The sequence below is a fragment of the Scophthalmus maximus genome, chromosome 22 (assembly GCF_022379125.1).
Source record: "Scophthalmus maximus strain ysfricsl-2021 chromosome 22, ASM2237912v1, whole genome shotgun sequence".
Lineage (NCBI taxonomy): Eukaryota > Metazoa > Chordata > Actinopteri > Pleuronectiformes > Scophthalmidae > Scophthalmus > Scophthalmus maximus.
This window is the reverse complement of record NC_061536.1, coordinates 11,980,985-12,003,029: the sequence shown is the minus strand read 5'-3', so window position 1 is coordinate 12,003,029 and position 22,045 is coordinate 11,980,985. Positions and strand designations below refer to the sequence as shown.

Below are 22,045 nucleotides of genomic sequence, written 5' to 3'. Positions count from 1 at the left end.
CTTTTCCCACAAGATTTGGTGGATGTTGGGGGGGGTTTTTTCCTTCCCTTTTTTCTGAGGGTGCCAGGAGAGAACGTGAAATTCCCAAATCTGTTGGAGGAGCGCTCCCCTCAAAGTGCCAATGCATTGATTTTGACCAGCGATCTTTTCCAGCTGGCTGCTCTCTGCACCGCCCCCCTGCCCCAAACATTGCTCTCAAGACCGGGGGTCTTGCGGGAGCCTTAGTGCCCCTGGGACCGTTGTGAGGACTGGGGGGGGCGGGGGGGGGGCAGTGACCAGCATGGTGTATCCAAATCGACACAGGGATGGGTAGACGGCGGTTGGAGATGGTAAATGGTGATGGTGGTGGTCAGAAGGGGAAAGTGGGAAGGGGGGGGTCCGGCCGGTTGAGGTGCGTCCCACTGGCCTCCAGAGGGAACACGGGGGTTTGAAATCAATGTGCTGTTAAGTGCAGCTTAGCTGCGGGATACTCTCCTCCACGTTACCCATGCACCAGTGGAGTCAGGACCCTGCCGGAGCTGCACACGCCGTCCGGGGAGGGTGGGGGGGGCACAAGCAGCACGATGGGCCCCCGTCTCGCCTCTGGTTCCTCTCACCTCGGTGCTCCCTGCCTACGCGCGACAGCCCTTCTCCAAGCAGTTGTGGCCCCGCTAACTTGAGACTCGCATCTCACACCAGGGTCATACTCCAACGGACCCGTGAGCATGACACCCGTAACTGTATAGTGGGCCCACCCCGCACCCCGCACCCCCCAACCCCCGACTCACCGCTGACGAGCCGGGTTCCAGAGGAGGCAGTGAGACTAAATCTAGGGCATCGTGTGCTGTACGTCAACACCTGGGGCGAGCTACAAGCTGCGCCCTCGTCAGCATCATCAGGACTGTCGGCGCCCGTGACCTCCGCTTCATAATAAGACGAAGAACATATGGTCAGGATGCATCAAACAGAAAAATCCCATGACATGCACACGTGCCAGGAAGTATCTACGGCTGCGTTTCACATGAGAAGCGAAGTCTGGACATTTTCCAGAGGGGCTGTATGTGAGAACGGACATTGGACATTTTTTTTTCAGAACTTCTCCTGCCAGCCCCCCAGTACAAGTCCGTCTGACTCGGACTACCTCCTGATGCCTTCGCCATATGTGAAGGGCAAACTCCGGGAAAAGGTCCGGACCCAGTTTTTCCAGACCTTTTCTGGAATTCATGTCTGAAAAAAGCTCATATTTGTTGATTGTTTGACTATATCGACAAAGGTGGTACAGTAGTTTACTAGAACCCGGTACTACTGGTACCGCGTCTAGTACCACTCGTCATTTCGGATACGATTATAAAGACCGGCACTGCACATTTTTTCTGTGTTTGCCGAGATTTTGAATCTAAAAATTGGTAATATGAGATGAATTATCTTGTTTTGAAAGTTTAATCACTTGTTTTTATCTTTGAATTCATGGCACATCCAATTGAATTGATCACGAATGTGTCTTTATTCCAAGATTACTTGTCAAGCGGGGTTAGCTACTTGCTGCCCGGACAGATAATATCACAAGTCATTTTTTTCTCGCCCAATTCTTTCCTTTTTTCGCAGCGTGGATGTGACTTGCATTGGCTGATCGAGCCGAACCCGACGAAACAAAATCTTTTTCTGCACAATAAACGCCACTATATTGTGAGTGAACGCGTCACGAGACGGAACAAGGCAGTGGCCACGCGTGACCCGGAGCTGTCCCCGAGGAAGCGCTTTTGCGGTAATTCCGACCGGCTTTAATGATCATTTAACTGAGGTGACATTTATCAACACTTCACAAGGGGGAAATGCAGTGTGAAGAGGAAACGTAACCACCACCGTCTCATTTCTTGCCTGTCTGTAGGTCTAAAGGAACCGTGACCCCCCCCCCACACACACACACACACACACACACACACACACACACACACACACACCTGCCTGCGGCTGCATTTAGTCAGTGAGAGCAGTAATACTGTGTGACTGAAGGTGAGGAAACCGCCTCGGGCGTTCATTTTTGGATGTCAGCCCTCCTTGCGTACGATGTCTCCGTGGCCTCCTTGGCCTTTCGCACGTGAACTCTGCGTGGTCCACGCCGATGTGCGGCCTGCGGGAAGGGCACAGGCGTGCGCGCGCACAAAACGAGAAGGAGGAAGAGAGATGTCAAGTTTTACTCATGAACTATAAACCGTAAAAAAAAACCGCAGCGGAGCCCGGGGTCGCCGGCTATTCAGGTCTTATCCCCATTGCGCATATCTCCTGCAGGTGAACACGGTCTGAATATGTGGGAGCATGTGTGCAGAGGTGTCTATTGATTGCTGTGCTTCTTGCATGAACGCTCGACAAAGACACAATCTTATCGACTTGTTGCCGGGGGTTTTTTCTTTTTTTTTTGTCGGGGTCGCCCAGGAATCGTCTTGTCGTCAAAAAAAAAAAAAAAAGAGAAAAAAAGCCGCGGGAACAGCCCACCATGATGAACGGTCGGGCGAGTTGTTTTTGTTGTTGCTTGAGCCGCGGTGGAAAGACGGAGGGCGACGCTTGCGGTTTAAATACAAGAGATAAATGTCCCCGTGGCGGTTGATGTGAAAACATGCTGTTGTTGAAGACGTGAGTTCGTGGACAGAGGGTTTCGTCCCAGTCGGAGGACGACGGAGGTGACGGAGGTGACGGCCGCAGCTCCCGCGCTGACACGCATTTGACAAGGCGTTTTAAACAGCAGTAGCGTTCCCAGCGGTCGCGTTTGTTGCAAGTTGTTAGTTATTGTTGGAAACAGCCAATGACAGATGTGAAATGGGAATCACATTCGCACACATACGAAATGATGAAGAATGAGGACGCTCGACAAGTTCTTCGTGGATTCCGTCCGCGAGAAGCACAAAGGTTACAGCAACTGCTATTAAAAGATAAGGCAGTTATGGGATATCAATGTCATGTGAAGATAAAATTGCCGTGGTCGTCCAAATGCCCCCCCCCCCTAATTCTGTTCCGTCGCACTCGACCTTCGCTGGGCGAGCAGAGGTCAAGGTCAGCAGAGGAGGATTCAAAACATCATCAGACGCCCCTGGAAACACAATTTCGCTGACACGAACGAAGTGCAAACATTTTTTTATTTTTTTATCCCCCCCCCCCAGGCTCGAATCCCCCCGAGGAGCCTTTTTCTTTTTCTTACAGCTTTCCTGAGAGGCCAGGGCAATCAAGCACTCTACCTTGTTAGGAGGTGTTAATTGGAGTTAGTCAGACTCCTCACTTTGTCAGGGAGTCTGACAACAGAATTAATTAGAAATTTGAGTATGTAAATCAATTCCAATTGGGGTCCTTATGGGGAGGGGGGGGGGGGGGGGTTGAAGTATATTTTCACTGAGGAAAAACAGGTGCCGAGCACACGCGCCAAGCAAGTCTCTGTGTGACTTCTCTTTTTGTGGATTTCATCTTCGCTAATCCACTTTTCGGAGAGGCCATCGCTCTACGGTATAAATAGACGTGTTGACAATGAGTACGTCGCCCTTAGGTTGGACGGATGACGGAACCGTTTTACCGTTGCCCCTCCCCCGCCGCTTTCATGTTTTTTCTACGTGCAGTTGCTGTTACTTAGGTGAATTATGAAACGTGTGAAAACGCCACGGCAACAAACAGACGGATGTAGTACGACTGCGTTCCTTTTTTTGTGTGTGTGTGTGTGTGTGTGTGTGTGTGTGTGTGTGTGTGTGTGTGTGTGTGTGTGTGTGTGTGCTCCGTGTTGCGAGTGGCGTCATGTAAAACATGTACATCTCGTTTATTCCAATCACACTCTTCTCGCTCGCATGTACCGGTGGCACCTTGTGACACTCATTTGCGAGCATGAAAAGGGATTGCTCAGCTCTTTTAGAGCACAAACACATCATGGCTTTTGAGAATTTCTGCCTATAAGAGAAAAAAAAAGCGACAGACGAGCCTTAAAAACAAGAAGAGAGCGTTCACTGTTAGTGACATCTCAAACCCTCCTGTTTGTTCTTTTTAACCATGCATATGCTTTTGTGTATTTCCGACCAGAGCTGCAACAGTTAATTGGTTAGTAATCGACTAATTCATCAATCGCCAACTATTTTAGTAGTTTTTATGAATAAAAGGCAAAATTCTCTGATTTCAGCTTCTTAAATCTGAATATTTTCTGGTTTCTTTGCTCCTCTGTGACAGTAAACTAAATACCTTTGTGTGCAGACAAAACAAAAAACATTATCTTGGAGTTTTGGGAGAACACGATCGACACTTCGTGTTTGCATATGAAGCAAATCTTGTGCAGAGGAAGTAGTGCAAAGCTTATCGAATTTTAATTTTCAACTCATCACGGGAGAAGCATTGATTACTACACCAAATTAAAAAGATGGAATTGGCTTCTCTTTTTATTTTTTTTGCCCCCCCTCCCCCTCAAGGCCACTGTATTTGTCAGATGCCGGGTTCATAATTTGCATCCTGCTCGTTCTTGTGTCAGCCTGACGGCAGCAGCCGCCACAGGGGCCTCCGTTTTAGAGGCCCGACTTCCTGGCCTCCTTAACAAGCCATAAAACACAGTTCCAAGTCCCTACTGCATGTGCACGTTCACACGCTTAACAAGACATGCACAATTTCCATTTAAAGTTTGACTAATTTGAATGCATGAGATCCCCTTTTTCTTCCTCCTGCTGCAACTGTGTTTGTATGTTTTTCAAATGCGTTTAGGTTCTCCGACTTCGCGCGTGAATGAATCATACAGAGAAGGACGTTTGGACAACGCTTTATGAAAAGCCGTTTTTTTTATTATCCATTTAATCACACCTCCATGAAGACAATTTGTACAAGATACATCACATTCTAAAGTGCACGAATACTGTACAACAAAAATGACTTAAATACGCTGGAGAATAAAAAGAAAGAAAAATAAAATCACATTTGTGAAGAAGAAGGAAAAAAGTTCTTTCTGTAAAAAATAAATGAATTAAAAAAGGGGACATGCTTTTCTTTTCCAAAAACAACAATCACTACGCATGTTCAGGTATGTGAGTTAGAGGGACTGGCCTGGGAAAATAACCGTGTGCAGCTTGCTTTGGGGGGATTGGGGGGGGGGGGGGGGGGGGGGGGGGCAACACTAAGCTTTGGCACCTTTAGAGAGAAGAGAAAAAAGACATTAACAAGGAATGGAGAGCACTCAAAAGAATTCATATAGAGTTTCAATAAATACAGTCTTAGGGGCTTGTGTAGAATGCATAATAACCCATGCCTTTTGGGTTGTCCTTGTTGTACTCCTCCGTAGTCAAGTCCTCACACTTGATGGTGGGGGAGTTCTCTGTGCTCGAGCCCCCGGGGGACATCCTGCGCCTCTTGCACACCATGGAGTACACGCCAGAGTCGCTAGAGTCAACTGATTTCAGCGAGTGGGACGTCTCGATCCAGGTCGAGGCCGGCGGCGCGCTCTCCTCCGGCAGCTTGTCCTTTGTGGCCCCCAGCTGGTCCTCGGGGAAGGCCGGGGGGCTCGGGCGCGGGGACCAGGGCAGGCCCGTGGTCATCTTGCGCTGGTAAGTGCTTCTGGTGCCCCAGCCCGCCGCCATGGAGGCGAAGGCCGAGTCCGGGTAGTAACTGAGGGCGTGGGACGTCTGTAGGGACAGCGGCTTTATGCCGTAGGACAGCAGGCTACTGGTGGAATAGTCATTGTCGTAGGACAGATCCAGCTTGTTGGAGCCCGGCTGCTGGACCGGGGGGACGAACCAGCGCTGGGCGGCGGCGGAGGCGGCGGCCGCGCTGGCGTCCTCGCTCTGCGGTGAGAGGAGGCTGTTGGTCTGGGGCACGGCCCGTTCGCCGGTGTAGAAGCGGTTCTGAGGCAGGTTGTTGACAAACTGGTCCTGAAAGAAAGGCTGCATGGCGTAGCGGGCCCCAGGCACGATTTGGGTGGAGCGGGGGGAGTCTGTCGGGGACGGGGTCAACCGGTCACTCTCCGGGGCGGTGTACATCCTGTGCAACAGAAATAAGGAACTTGTTTACAAAATAGAAAGGGGGGGTCCAAGAAGGAAAAAAAACAAAACAGAAAACAGGTCGACCGCATTGCTCGAAACTCACGAGTCATAATTGTCCCGGAAGCCTTTTGCAAATGGGTTGTGATCTATCTTCAGCTGTGTGATCTGAAAACAAACAGGCGAAGAAAACAACTCATTATATTCCTGTTTAAATAATCTACGTACACGAGGGACTTCATTTCAGAATAAAAGCAAGAAAGAATTTAACGCGCAAAATTCGAGCTTTGATTTTGAATGAATCTAAAATAACAGAACCGTGACTGTGACTCTTACGTCTGTGTTCTGGTAGGCGGTCACGGCTATAAACTGGTTCTCTGGGAAGGTGAAGGTTTGAGTTCGGGCCTCGTTGCTCATGTCCTCCACTCCGTCTTCCGTCACCTCCACAATGTGCAGCCGTGGCTGGTATTTATGAAGCGACTGCAACACGATCATCTGCAGGGAGGAGGAGGGGGGACGGGACGTGTGGTTAAACAAAAAACCTAAACACATCCGCTCTTCACTTTCGATTACAGTGTGAACTGTAAGAAGCTGGCAAATATTATTTTTCTTTTTTTTTTAAATGAACTGAATAAATAAATAAAAACAGAATCCAGGTTTATAAAAATGAATAATAATTTGGCAAATGTTGTATTTCGAGCAGGTCAGACAGACGGATCAGTGTCTCACCTGTGTGTTGTTGTTGTTGGCCCCTTTGTTGTTGGTCAGCTTCAACTTGCCAAAAGAGATTTCTTGCCTCATCCAGTGAGCACCAGTGTTCGGAGATTCAGGGTGAACATACATCTTGTTGCCTAAAAATGAAGAAAAAAAATTACGACTTAAGTGAAATGACAAACAGAAAACCTTTGTCAGAGTCAAAAACTGATTAAAAAAAAAATCTTATAATGAATATAGTTTCTTATCATCAAACAACTTTTGAAAAATAATAAAAACATATTCCTGTGATTCAAAGTATTTGTTTTCACCGATTAAAAATAATTCAATAATAGTTGCTTGAAGAGCTCGTGACTTTATTTTCCAATATAATAAAATTTGGAAAAGAATTATTTGTAAAATAATTTTTCCCCTTATATATTTTTCTATTAAGATCAAATTATCAAAAGAAAAATGAATAACTACTTGATTATATTTAAAGTTACAACTCTTTATCATTTAATAAATAAGGATGTACATTTTTTATTTATATAGCACCTTTTGAAACAAAGATACAAAGTGCTTCACATGATACATAACAAGAAGCAAACAATAAGGCATATTTAATAACTGCTTCTCCGAGATGGCCTGACACTCCAAAATAAATTACACTTAAAATGTATAAATTGATCCATTAAAATACTCAAAATCCAAAATTCTCGAGAGCTGAATTTGATTGTAACTATGAATATATTTATTTTCAAAACCATTAAAGCTTCATTATAATATTTTACGCCAAAGCTGTCACGACAAAAAAATGCAACATCTGCTTCATCGAGTATATATTTTTTTGAAGCATTTGTGAAATTTCGAAATACAAAATTGGCCAAATTCTCAATAACTTGATCTCAAAGTGTCGATAACTCACCTTGCATATTATTGTCTGCTTTGCCACACGTGACCCACTTTCCCCCCTGAAAGCGCCAGTGGTTCGGGTCGGCCAGCACCACTTCTACAAACACGTTGTAATGTGCCGTGAGGTTCAGTCCGGTGATGTTGAAACTGAGGAACGGAAACATCCGTCTGGAAGAAGGAAAAACGGGAATTACTAAGAAAAATGATCCTCATAAATATCGAGCAGGAAAAAACGCCGAAACAAAAAAACACGCTGGCAGTGGTCGTGTTTGGCAGAATTGAAATCATTGCATCGGTGCCACGATTAAACTGTTGCGTAAAAGTGCATTTACAATTTAGCTGAAACGAAAACTTGAAAAATGTATTCGCCAAAAAATGCGTAAAAATGCGTAAAAGCGAGATATGGATCAGTTTTTGCTCGTGCGTAAAAAGTGGTGGCCAGAAACCACTGCTGGCCTCGAAACGAAAAGGAAACAAGCCAACTTTAGAGATAAAATAATACAACATTCATGCTTGTTGGTGTTTTTCAAATCAGCCCCTCAGATCCTCCGGGCGCGCGTCATGCTCACCTGCCCTGTTTGGTGATGATCATCTCGGTCTGGTGCCGGTGGAACTTGAGCCACAGGGGCCGGTTGCACAGGTACACCTGCGCCCGGGCTCCGGCGGCGGAGCCCGGCAGCGACATGGAGCCGATGCCCGTGCCCGTCCCGGGGTAGGAGGGGTACAAGCAGCCGGGCCCCTGGCTGAACTGGTACCCGGCGCCGGCGAACTGACTCCGGCCGGTGCACACGGACGACGAGGAGAAGCCCGCGGGCGGCAGCACGGATCCGTAATGAAGCGACGCCGGGTACCTGGAGCCGCCGGAGCCCGGGTACACGGAGCCGGCCTGTCCTGCGTAGGGGAAGAGGGAACAGGGGCTCGCCATGTCGGCACTCGCCTGGGACGACGAGATGAAGTATCTGTCGGAGCCCAGCTCGTCTATGCTGTAGCGCCGCCCGCTCGCCAGCTCGTCCTCGCCGAGCACCGGGGAGCCTTTCCTCGCGTCGGGCGCGGACTTGGCGGTGAATGCGTCGCCCGCCTCGCCCAGCATCCCGCCGCCCACCGCCCCGCTCAGGTACTTCTTGGGCGCGCTGCTCGACTCCGACTCCGTCCGGTCGACGTCTTGGTACTCGAGCTGCTGCTGCTGCTGCTGCTGCGACGCGGCCGCGGGCCTCGGGCTGTTGGCGACGCTGTCCGACGACGAGAGGTTGTAAAAGGTTTTGGGTAAATTGATGCTCGCGCTGGGAAGGATGTTCTCTAGCTGCATTGTTGTCGTGGGGGGGGTGTTGGGGTTGTTGCAGGTGGTAAGGGGAGAGTTCTTAAAGAGGAGTCCCAGAGAGTGGATCTCGGCCGAGGAGGCGACACGGCCACCGGTGCCCTGGTTGTCTCTGTGCGCGCGCGTGTGTGTGTGTGTGTGTGTGTGTGCGTGCGCGCAGCCTCCCTCCCTGACGAATGATGGAAGGAGGTTCAACCTTCTCCTCACCTACGGGTTTTCGGATCTGATTATGGGCTGGACGTGGGATGTGCAGCGGCTCTTATAAAGATTGTCCCCACACACACACACACACACACACACTGCTGATTGTCAGCGTTAGGGGCGGGGAGGAGCTTTTTGGAGAAGCACCACTCCTGCAGCCCCGCATGTTTAATTCAATTACAAAGTAATATCTGGCACATGAGAGCAACTTTGTGGCGACTGTCGACGCGTTTTGTTCATTTTTAATGATTTAGATTCTCACCCAACCTGCAGTGTAGACGCCACTTTGCGCGCGGCCATAATCTAAAAAAAAAAAAGGGCAAATAATGTTGGATTTGTTGTAGAATTTAAATCAAACATTTAAAAAAAAATACAACAACAAGGGAATTTCTTCACATGTTTACCTCAAACGCAAAATCCCTGATTTCCCCCTTTACGCACTCGGTGCCTTGGAAACGTTCAGCTTCGAGGCTCCAGCGTCCTGCAGCGCGCACACACACACACACTCAGATCGTCAGATGACTTCTTCTCACACACACACACACACACTCCCATCCAACAGCAGACGACGAGACCTTCCCCCACCTGCAAACACTCCAACACGTTTCCCGAAGAGAAAAAAGAAATGTTCACATGTGCACCTTGTTTCCTATAATTGGACTGCGACGCCTCTTCCACGTCCAGGTCTCCAGGCTGGATTACAACTATCGACTGTTAAATAACACACACAATATCTCTTTTTTTTAATGAAATATTATTTTAGTAAAGAGTAAAGGCCTGTCTTCTATTTTTTTTTCCAGAATGAAGAAAACATCCACTGATGTTCCACTTTTAAAACATTATTATGTGTTAAATTATTACAAACATTTAAATGATCGTGAAATTAATCACTAGATCACAATCGGTGGCTATAGAGTCCATTATATAATAAGCAGTCACATGATATTTATTTAATTTAGGCCTGATTTATGATTAAAAAAAAGAATAAGAAATATAGATATTTATATGAACCTGTTTAATTTAAGATGAAGCTCTGAATATTTGGAGGCAATTTCTGAAGTGAGGAGAAGTTAACATGGGGGCGAACGAGCGAGATTAATTGGTGATAGATCTCACACACACACACAAATATATATATATATATAGTAATATACATATATATCGTGGAAGTGAACAATTAAAAAAACGAACCAATATAAAACAGAAATGAATACAGAACTGTGTCCCCACACACACACACACACACACACACACACGCAGAGGGAGAGAGAGAAAGTGAAAACAAGAGATGATCAAGAGACATGATATATATATATATATATATATATATATATATATATATATATATATATATATATATATATATATATATTAATAAATAAAATTTAAAAAAAACATGTCTCTCAACAGACGTCGTTCCCACTGACCCTCCCCAGGTTTTTCTAACGATAAAGGAATTTGTCAACGCAGTGACTCAGAGACAGCGCCCTCTAGTGCCCGGCGGCGGCCACTCTCCCACCCTCCTTTGCATTAAAAGTAACTTTAACAGTGTGAACGAGCCGCGTGCAGACTTCTCTATACTTGCGTCTCACTTTACATCGTCTTCAGCTGCAGCAGTGAACAGGGTGTGTGTGTGTGTGTGTGTGTGTGTGTGTGTGTGTGCGCCTGTGTGTGTGTGTGTGTGTGTGTGTGTGTGCGTGCCTGTGTGTGCGCCTGTGTGCCTGTGTGTGTGTGTGGCCAGTCTGTGCATGTGTGAGTCTTAACGTAAGCTGCAGGGGGAGTAGAGGGAGGGAGGGGGGGGGGGGGCGGGGTGAGATGAATTTGGGGAAAATGGGGATACAAATCTGTGAAAAGCTGAGGGAGGATCTCGGCTGGAGGCAGATTGGCTCGTGTCATAAATGGGACAGTGGAGCTGGCAATTGGGCCGTCGGGGGACCGGGGCTACACGCGCCCGCTGCACACGGCCTGTCAATCAAGAGCCCGAGCCGAGACCCCTTCCCAGGTTATACTGCGAAACACCAGCCCGAGGAGATCAGCCCTCCTCCAGTCGACTCAAACTCTCGCTCCGTTACTTATTTTTGAGCCCCGTCTCTTCTTCTGCCCTCTGCAACAAATGCAGAATTCCTCGGGGGGACACTTGTGAGTCGACGCCTCAAGAGCAGATGCTTTTCGTTCTTGTTTTTGTGGCCAGCGACTTGATTTGAGCTCAGTCGGGATCAGGAACTACTTGTGCGAGTGCAGAAGAATTCACAAGGGGATCCTCATGGGCCTGTGAAATATTTGGTCTGTTTACGTCTCTTCTCTCTCTCTGCCTCTTACGGAGAGGTGCCGCTCTCTTGACTCCAGCCCGTTCACTCTGTGGCCAGGAGATACATCCACAGTTCAAAGGACAAAAAATGCATCTGTATTAATATTTCACAACTCAGCTGTCAGCACCTCACGTGGCTGCCGTTTAAGTTGTCTTATCTAACAGGCCCTTGCTTTACTGATTCATTATGTTGAGGGAAGTACCACATAAGTTGGCTTTAATTGCACCTGCACACACGCGTGACGTGTACGATTAAAATATGTGAATTTTCCTCATTGCACGGCCGACCTTGTGCTTTCAGAGGATTACAAGCCCGTCGGGGAGTAAAATCGCCCAATAAAAGCGACTTTAACGTTATTGTTTTAATGGCCCTGGGGGTTTTGAGGTATATGTCGGTTCTCCAAAGTGACCCCCGAGTCTCACTCGCCATTCGAAAAGGCCCGAAAACAGGATAAACGTGATTTACAGGCCACCTATAAATAAACTAATTCCAAATGAGGTGGATGTTTAAGGTCTGACTCATGAAGGAGCTCCCACGTGTGACCCGTCAGCGTGCTACCTTGACCACCTATAAAAGTCCAAGTGCGTCTGAGGTGACCCTCCGTGGCCCCGGGGGCCAGGGCCCGCGCGACAGGGGTGGGGGAAGTCCGCGCCATATCGTTGTCAGAGTAGATCATCAGCAGAGCACATGAAAGGAGAACATTCCAGGTTTTATGGGCCGAGGTGGCTGCCGAAGCCTTTGCTGCCGAGGTGAATTCATGTACCCCATTGCAAGGATTAATAACGCGGGGTCTCATTAGAGATCCTCGCCGCGGAGACCCCATGGAGGGAGGGGGGGGGGGGGGGGGGGGGGGGGGGGGGGGGGGGGGGGGGGGGGGGGGGGGGGGGGGGGGGGGGGGGGGGGGGGGGGGGGGTGTTGCTGGGAAAAAGAGAGCTGAGTTGCAACTTGCGCCGCCTGCTCCTCCGCAAATCATCATCCTCAGGAGCACTTTTATTGGGAAAGAATTTATCTCGCGAGTTTATCAAAGATGTCCCCCGGACCCCCCCCCCCCAGTATGTTTTCCAGCGTTGGGGGAATCGAGGACGTTGAATCAAAGCGGCAGCGGCCTTTTACGCGAGGAAGAGCTTATGTTACAGACATGCTGCTGTCTTCAAAGACGTGAAGGCGACAGCGTTCATCAATTTCCATTCGGGCTGCATATTGCTCTCATCAATTATACCTTTCTCCTTTTTCTCTCTTCTTGTTTCCTTGTCTCCACCCTTTTCCCTCATGATTTAAACAGCGCAGGCCCCCCCCCCCCCCCCCCCCCATCCTTCAGACTGCACAACAAAACAACAACGTATTTGTCTAAAACAAGGGGCCTCGTGCCTTTTCTTCCTTTTCACCTATATGCTCAAAGAGCCACATTAGAATATGTAAAGCACATCCGAGGCTATTCCGGTTGTCATTCCGGGGAAGAGAGCAAATTATCATGAAATGAGAACCTGAGAACCCGAGACCCTGCGGGGAATTCCCTTGTCTATATGCGGCACGTTTTGAATTCCTCAGAATGTACATTAAAAAACAAAACAAGCCAGAAATGCATGGAAAACCATTCAAATGCTACTTTGCGTCATATCGACAGATAAGTCTCCGCGTCAGCATGTCGCTGCATGCATGCATGTGTGCGGAAGGAAGCGGTGGATTGTGGCAGAATTGTATCTGGGGGGGGGGGGGGGATATGTGAGCTCCAATACTTCTGTGGTTTTCAGGGGGCAATGATAATCCACTTGTGTTAAGACAGATCTTGGAAAAAAGAATAAGGTGCACCCGATGCATTCAGGGAAATAGGATTGAAGCTGCACTCACTGTATTTCCCATTCCCCCGATGCAACGATAACATGATTTTTGGATTACTGCATTACAGGAAGTGTCACCCCGCCGCAGGGGGGGGGGGGGGGGGCCTCGTGGGAAAAAAAGCAGCAGCAGGTACACGCGTCTGGAAGCCAGGGTGAGGTTCAGCTTCTGATGTGATTTTTTTTATTTTTACAAAATTCATTAACTCTGTCTGTTTCACGCCGGAGCAGCCGGAAAATTATTCGTATCCTCGCATGGTAATGTTAACCAGATGTCGAAAAAAACTAAAAAAACATGGAATAAATGCACATAATCACTATTTATATTGAATAGAAAAAAACAAAAAAAAAAACAGCTAAAGTAATCACCTGCAGCAGGGAGTCACAGTTATTTTTTTTTTCCTTCCCCTCTTGGAGTTGAGTAAGCAGATCATCGAACTGATTTTGACACATCCACTCCTTTTTTTTCTTCTTCGTCTTCGTCTTCTTCTTCTACTTCCACTCACCGTGTCGTCACGGGCGCAACATGGACGGTCGACCGCTGGCCCGAGTCTCACCCCCGTCCCCGTCTCAGCATCAACCTTTGTTGACCCACTTCTCCCGGCCCATCCTCCAGAAGCAGCAACCCCCCCCCCCCCCCCCTCCCTCCCTCCACCACCACCACCCCCGGCCCCCTCCGAGGAATCGACATGAGGGACCGGGGCAAAATAGCAGGTGCTAAAAGTTTGACAGCGCAGACTGGATATTTGTGCTCCCTGGAACGTGAGGTGTAAGGGGAGGGTGGCGGGAGTCGTATCGACTCGGCATTAGGCCTCCAGGATAACACGGGGGCTGAGCTCTCGTGGTGGGGAGTGGGAGAGATAGCCCCCCCCCCCAACCACCACCCCCTTGCACTTGAGCTTGTCAACCAACCAGCCAGCCATGGGCCACCAGGACGCAGCTCACCCCTGGTTCTCCGTCCGCTCCCACAGCACTATTACCGCCAAACAAGCTGGGCTTTTATCACATCGCTGACCCTGACTCAGAAACTGCATTTCGGACGAACCCCTTTCTTCCTTTTTTTCTCTCTCTTTTTTTGGACAGGCAACACAAACAGATTTACACCACGGGAGTATTCTGCCGCTGCCGCTGCTCGCTCCTGCCTCGGTGTGGTTAAATCAGTGAGTCAGAAGTGAGAATGTAGAGTTTTAACACTTCTCGCTCCCGGTATGAAAGCTTCTAGGGAGGAAAGCCCTCGCCGGCTTACCCGTCTGCCAACCAGAGGCGTACGCTCGCGGGAGGGTTTTATGTAGACATGATTAATGGTTTAAGGTTGACCCCCCCAACCCCCCCCTTCATCCCCAGTGAAAGAGGGGATGTTGCCCTGGCATCTCCAGTCACCTCCGGGGAGTCGGGGGCTACATTCACTGTGCTAGAAGGCGCTCACATGTCCCTTTGGAGTCCAACGGAGGAAGAAAACAAGCCAGTTTGAGGCCTCAATTGTGTGAATATTGGCCACATTCAAGTCAATATTATCATTATTTTTAGTGCTCGGTGCAATCATATATTGAACTAGTTGACAAGGTGCCAAATTATTCACCGAAAACTGGGGAATATTTTTGCCTCGGAGAAACGCATCCAGCAGCCATTAGATATAATTAGAGAGCACAGAATGCTTTTGTATTAAAACATGTGCTGCAATTTGGCAGCTGTAATAATTTACATGCGCCGGGTCACGCCGCGCACATGCATGGCGGCGCGCGCGCGCCCGCGCGCACATATGCTCGTATGTACGCGCCCGTATGCATGCGCACACACGGAGGGGACCTCGGTGCGGCGGACGCCTTCAATATTGAACCCAGACCTTACAGGCCCGGTCTCTGTATTGACATGTAAATGGTCTACAACAATCTGCGGCCCCGCTCGTCTGCTCCGTCCCTCCAGCCGTCTGGGTGCCGGGGAAGGGAGCTGCTATAGTCAGATGGGGTGGTGGTGGTGGGGGCGGGGGGGGGGGGTGGGTGCCGGGGGAGTGGGGGGGGGACCCACATCAGATGGGCTCCCGTGGCTGTGGAGCCAAACGCTTCGGAAGGGAGCGAAGGGAAGAGGCTGCCCGCCTGGCAGCCACCGAAACAGCAGGGACTCCCACATAGCATGGAAGTGGTCCATGGTTGGGTCTCTGACTGCAGAGCAGGGGAGGGAGATGGAGAGGGCCGATCAGAAGGCCTTCACGTCCAACCACAATCCCCCCCCCCCCCACCAAAGACGACAACCTTCAAGGGGGAAGCCCGCTCGAGTGTGCGCGGCTTTCACAAATGAAAAACTCGGCGGGGGCCGTCGGGCGAGGCTTCCTCGAAGAGGGCTGGGAACCTGGTCCCCTCCTTGTGGGCAGAGGTGTTATCTTTGACAAGCGGTATATGTGGATGTCGGAGGGGTGGGTGTCGACGGTAAGGACATTTTGACGAACAGCCGTGAGCGGGCGTATCCAAGTCACGTGGCCGTGATCGGGGAAGGAGCCCTGTCTGTATTGGTCCCTCGCGATCATCTGTCAAGTGTTTGCGTGTCCTTCTGTGCTGGCGGGTCAGACGCGGTGGAGGGTCTAGACACAAGGACCAAACATTCTGTCTGACGGGGGGAGCGCTTGTTTCGAGGTTCGTCCGATGGTTGTGGACCTTGACAGGACAGACCAGCCGAGACCCGACACAACCCAGCGTTAACGGTCCAGACTTTAAAAGAGAAGATTGATTTCAGCGTTTCTTTCCCCCCGCGCGGTTCGAATGAAAAGTTGTGGGTTCTTTTTAAGCATCTAGGGGGAGTTGACATGAACTGCAATCGAGCCCAAACAGCTAAAGAGCAAAGTGTTATATTTTCGTTTGATTTGCAAATGTCCCCCGAGCTTCAGGGATAACCGTAGACAGATTTTGGACAGAGCGGGCCCCGGGCGCATGTTTTTACGCCCACAGGCACGAGAGCGGCATCGAATCCGTCTCATCTAACTTCTCGGCGAGAGAGCGGACGGTTTTCTCTCTCTCTCTCTCTCTCTCTCTCTCTCTCTCTCTCTCTCTCTCTCTCTCTCTCTCTCTCGGTGTCACCTAAAAACAAGTAACCGTCCTTCACAGCTCTGGCGGAATGAGGGGATCCCCCGGTGATGTCCAACCTCCAGTTGCAGAAGATGATTTGGCAGAGGGCACGCCAGGGCCCCCCCCCCCCCCCCCCCCCCCCCCCGATACCTCCCACCCCTGGTTGTCCCCCACCTCCTCAGCAGCAGCACCACCGTCACACCTTCTGCGCAGAGGCAGACGAAAGGGGGGCCCCAGGCTGATGTGGTCTTCGTACGAAATTGTGTCGGTGCGCGTGGGTCTCGCCGTGTTTTCTGCCTCGTGCCCTCCAAGTGTGTGTGTGTGTGTGTGTGTGTGTGTGTGTGTGTGTGTGTGTGTGTGCAAGCAATTAGCCGTGTGGGGGACAATGCAACACGTTAAACCAGCGTGGGAGGTGTGAAGACAGGGGATCTGCTGCAGTCGAAATGAACAAAGGAAAAAGAAAAAAACCTGCGTTTTTGCTTTGTTTTTCAGGTCCTTGCGAAAGATTTGCACTTAATCATGTTCGGCGTTTGGCCTTTTCCTGTTTCTCTCGCCGTCTCCCCCCCCCCCCCCCGTAGAGTTTGAGTTGCTTGTCACATGTCAGGGTCTCTGCACGGGACCGTCAGTCAAAAGTTGCACGTGCAAAACATGCATGGGGGGCCAGGTTTGTTGTCGATACATCGATACAACGCAATAGTTCAAATGTACCGAGACGTTTCGCACCATAGAGGACAAGCAGGACGGTTCTGAAGCGACTCGTGTGGGCGTTGGGGACCAGACCCCCCGGCTTGTTTTTCACCTGTGTGGTTCGCTGTGGTCGGCAGTGACTCAGCCAGAGCTGCAGAGGATGTGAGTAGGTGGTCCCACACCACACTGGAGCCATAGTTCTCTTTCACTTCATCAAATGAATCTTGTTTCAAATTCACTTTAAAGGGACGTTTGAAGGCAACATTTGTTATAGTGCCAGTAGAGTTTTCTTGTAACTCATGTACTTCAGACTAATCATACGTGTAGATTGTTGCATGTATTATGATTGGGAAGGCCACTGTCACGATGAGAGTCTTGATGTCTTACCCAGCTTGTTTTGCATGGCGTCCTTTATTGATATCCATCCCTCCTGTCACACAGAGAACTCCGCCGTTTGGATGGGAACTTGGTGGCAAAAAAGGTTTTATAGAATATTCTAGTTTTTTAATGTCATGAATTCTGTCAGAAAAGGTGATGATATGTTCCATTAAATTGTAATTTAACGTGTCACAGATGTTCTGTGTTGCTAAAAACTAGGACCTGACTGAAAGGGACTTTAAGGGGGCCGATGCAGGGATGATTTATTATATTAGGCTGTTTAAAGTAAATGGTACCGATAAATAAGCGAATAAATATATTTTAAAAAAATCTGAAAATCATAAAAAGAAAAATTGCCAATGAAAAGAAACAACAAATACAATCAAATATATATAATTTCCCATCCATCCATTATTGAACCCGCTTTATCCTTTAAGTGTCGCAGAGAGGCTTTGACACTGGACGAGACATATTGAACCTATTTTTTTTTTTCACGTAAACACAAACGCACGCCTTTTCTGCATTGCTTATTCCATCTTATTCCATCAAACTTCTCATGTCTGCAAACAATACGTCTGTGAAAGGCTCACAATGACCCATATTATCGCCCGACCAATATATGTGCATATATATTTAAAGGTCAGGCTTCACTGTTAACATGAACAACCGCAGCTGGAACGGTTTAGTGGGTCACACGCCTGACTCTGGTCCAGAAGGTCTGAACCAATCGTGTTGTTAATCAGGGCCGTTATAACGCGGTCCGTCCAGGCTCCCGCTGAGCTGCATATGACAACAGGTCACCTGTCAGTCACCTTTTTTAAATTTGAGGCAGGTGGCAGAGGACTCGTGGGGGTTCGCCGGCGGTTTCAGCTGGTCACGGTGGAGGAGGCAACAACGCCGATCACAACTCGCTTTGCTTTAAATGGCCACACAGCTTCGTCTCCCTTTAAAAAGCTAAGATGAGATCCGAATCCCGTCCCAGTTTGCGCTCACCTGTGACTTTGTGCCGGCCTCGGCGGGGGCTACCAGGGTTACCCCACGTGATGTATGATTGCTTAGCTGCGACTCCCACGGCAGGATTGATTGAACGTGTGTGTGTGTGTGTGTGTGTGTGTGTGTCTGTGTGTGTGTGTGTGTGTGTGCTGTACGAGTGCGACGCTGCAGCCTGCTGGCCGTCCTCCCTGCGGGGGGGCCAGAAGGCACGCTCCCCGAGGCCTGCCAGCTTCTCCGCAGCCCCGGGGGCACACTGATGTCAGGATGGCAGGAGCCTGTGGGCGGCTGCTATTAGTGAGTCCCCCCTCGCACCGGATGCTGCAGTTCCATCAGCTGGTTGCGCAACTTGCTTCTCGCGGAAACCGGGGACACGTGTCCGTGTCGAGTGGGGTCGGGGGTTAGGGGGGCTAACTGTAGCGCAGGAGCACCTTCGTGCACGGTGGTGACGAGACGGCACGCCGGCGTCAATCGGTCACTTTCACCACGCGCGGCCAATATCTCTTCCTCCAATTCGCATTTCAAAAATAACACAAGGATCAAACGCACCTTTCAAACAGCTGTCCTCCCGCTCCCGCGCCGATGGTTCGGTCCGGCCTCCCGTACTGAGCAGCAGCAGGGGCGAACCACCACATTTGGTGCCCAGCGTGGGGGCGGTCGGTGGGCTGACGAGCTCCAACTCTCCCATGGAGCTTTTCTTCCGCCTTCCCAGCGCAAATTTTGACTCACCTCATTTGCATCTGCTAATTAGATCCCGTTAGCATAATTCATACACACGACACCCTTCCGAGGCTAATGAATAGATACATCTCCAGACAACTCGCAAAGAGCATTTAATGAGACGCGATGCCACGCGAGGAAGGACGAAGGAGGAGAAAGTTGAGGAAGGAAAATCCGAGCGATTACATTTTGTACCCAAAAAAGTGCAGGTGGGATTTTCGATATTAAAACTTTGCCGTAATATTTGCAACGTAACAGATTCAACCATCACCTGTAAAGTGGTTCATATACATATTCAATGCAGCCTGCACACACTTCATGATAATGATGTTCCTTCTTCTCATGCCGAGTTCAAAAAGTTTTTAGAAAAATGTGTCTGTCATCCGTTTGCGATGGTACGAGAAGGGGGGGGGGTTGGGCGCTGCAGATGGCGGGGCGCGGATCATAACTGTGATTCTGAAAATCCGCCGCCAATCCAATATTCTATTTTGACGACCTATATGCAAAACGTTCAAAAACGAATGAATATTCATTCGGAGAAAACGGTAAAGATGATTCATCCGATGCAGCTGGGTATTATTCATAGAGGCAACGTGTAGAATGGCGCGGGGGCTCCCTGTCGCCAGGTTGTCGAGAGAAAGAGAAGAAAAACAATCTGGTCATGTACTTTTGACTATTCGAGCCGCTGATCTCTCTGTCTCTCTGAGTGCACAGCTTCCACCACAGGATGATTCTTATCACCGGTCGTCCTCCTCTCATCTTCAACTCCTCTGCTTGACACTTTTAAACTGGTCGTACAGCAACTTCCCTACTGTACATTTCTTTTTTGACAGCGCTCAACGGTCTCTTTTGATAGTTACACAGACCACGATCCCCCCCCCCCCCGCGCTGTCTCACACATCGACACAGGATGTGAGGTTGTGATTTGGAAGGGGACAAAAAACGGCACTGTTGTTTAACATGGAGACATGAACAGTCAAATTTGTGAAACCCTACTTTCTGAAAGTATTTTGTCACTTGACAGTCTCCTTCGACAACCACCCCCCCCCCCCCCCCCCCCACCACCACCTCCCTCTGTAAATATGAAAAAGAATTGAGATTTATTTTTCAAAACACAGAATGTATCTTTATCCAAAAGGTCGCAGAAGCAAATGTAGAAAAATTTATGTAATGTTCCACATGGAGGTAGAGGCACGACACTTTTTTTTTTCACGTATTTGAAATACTTTAGATTCATATATTTTCTTTTTTAAATTTTATATTTTGCCTGTGGACACGCTGAAAGTTTTCCACTGGATTACTTTCAATCATTTAGTAAATTATGAAATGCTCTATGCTATATATCAATATTTAGGGTCAGAAACAAAATAAAATAACCAGAAAGAATAATCCGTTATATGAAATTGTGATTTGATTACAAACAAATACAAAACATGAAACAATCCGTGTCCGCATCGCCGAGGCTCGCAAGCCCCGGGGGAGTCGCCGGAGTTGCGCCGTCGCCCTGGTGCGGCTCGCTCCGCCTCGCTCCGCCTGGCCGATGGAGTGACGACGCAGCGGGGCGTCTTCCAATCGCCTCAGCTGAGGCCTCATGGCTCCGGCCTGGCTGGAGGCCTCGCGATGTGAGACCGCAGCGAGCCAGGCCGGAGTGTGGGAGCGCTCGTCTGAGTGCGTCTACGAGTGACTGTGTGTCTGTGTGTGCACAGCGATGCCGCTTTGTGCATGAGCACTCCACAGTGTGTGTGTGTGTGTGTGTGTGTGTGTGTGTGTGTTTGCTCCCCCGTCTGCTCCCTCCAACCGGTTGATCTTTCACATTTCGCACGGGCAGGAGGGACAGGAGGCTGCCAGGCTGCGCCCGGAGCCTGGGTACAGTGCGGTGAGCAGTGCCCGGCATTCATTAGCACCTCCCAAGCTGTCTGCACTTTTTAAACCGAGCGGCTCGAGCTTCGAGCTAACGTGCGCTGGCTCCCCGCTCCCCGCTCCCGTCACCCCGGCGAAGGCCCCTCCGCCATGCGCTTGGCTCCGCTCCGCCACAGCTGAGGCCTCCGCTCTTGGCTGGGGCCCTTTCAACTTTGTCACAGTTCAGCTGCGGCGACGCGGTGGGAAGCCAGAGTTCACAGAACTTTTTTTGCGGGGGAGCGTGTCACTTCCTCTTGGACTATCTCACACCGACTTACTTGAAGGGGGGCACGTGGCGGGGGAATAAGCGGCGACGTACGCAGTTAATAATGTGGATTGTGGATATGACATAATGACGGAAATGTGCTCCAATCGTGCGTGCATGGGTGGGAAAGGTCCTCGCCCACCATCGCGAAGGCCAGGGCCTCGGTGGTACATCTGAGTCTTCTGCTGCTGGGATCATCACTTTGTTGAAGCGCTTGAAGCTCCAACGTGATCGGTTGGACAGTAGACTCGTACTTTCCGTTGCCTCTGACGGTGGAAGATATTGCAATGTGGTGGGAAAAGGGAAATAGAGAGGTACCTACGCTGATGCGATAAAGATGGTCTGCAACAACAAACCCTGACCCCTGACCTCTGACCCCTGACCCCTGATCCCTGACCCCTGACCCGATTCAAGATAAACGCATCGTTGAGATTAGAATAAAATCATAGAAAATGCGCGGAATGTTGCAATTGCGATCGTCCGCCACCGTCAGAATTCCGGGAGGAACGCGACAGTACGCACGCGCTGCAAGCGGTGGAGCCAATGAGCGACCTCCCTCTCATCGCGTTGTCGGGCCGCAGGCCCACCGCGGCGAAAAGCCCCGTTCCATTTCCGCTTATGAACCGTCGTCACGAACTCCAGGACACGACCACGAGGCTCACACATGAGCGGTTGTGAGCCGACGTTTTGCAGAGAGAGCGAGCAGGGAGGAGGGAGCATCATGCCTTCGGACCGAAGCTGTGATCGTGTGACAGGCAACATGACACAAGGTGCGTCTCACCTCATCACTCGTATCTTTTTTTATGAATATGTGTCCCT

The 22,045-nt window shown here is 49.7% G+C and overlaps 1 protein-coding gene across 2 annotated transcripts; it reads right to left on the bottom strand.

Annotated features, from left to right (window-relative positions):
* Positions 1–4,737: 4,737 nt before the first annotated feature.
* Positions 4,738–9,208, bottom strand: eomesa (eomesodermin homolog a). Of its 2 annotated transcripts, none has more exons than XM_035620418.2 (6): positions 8,141–9,208; positions 7,585–7,739; positions 6,693–6,814; positions 6,300–6,458; positions 6,070–6,131; positions 4,738–5,985 (listed from the first exon to the last, which is right to left on the bottom strand). In XM_035620418.2, exons 1-6 carry the CDS (start codon positions 8,875–8,877, stop codon positions 5,202–5,204), a joined length of 2,019 nt encoding a protein of 672 aa, XP_035476311.2. In that variant the 5' UTR covers positions 8,878–9,208; the 3' UTR covers positions 4,738–5,201. The 2 variants fall into 2 exon arrangements, with proteins under 2 accessions (XP_035476311.2, XP_035476312.2); XM_035620419.2 differs by having other exon boundaries at positions 4,738–5,964; positions 8,141–9,190.
* Positions 9,209–22,045: the final 12,837 nt, after the last annotated feature.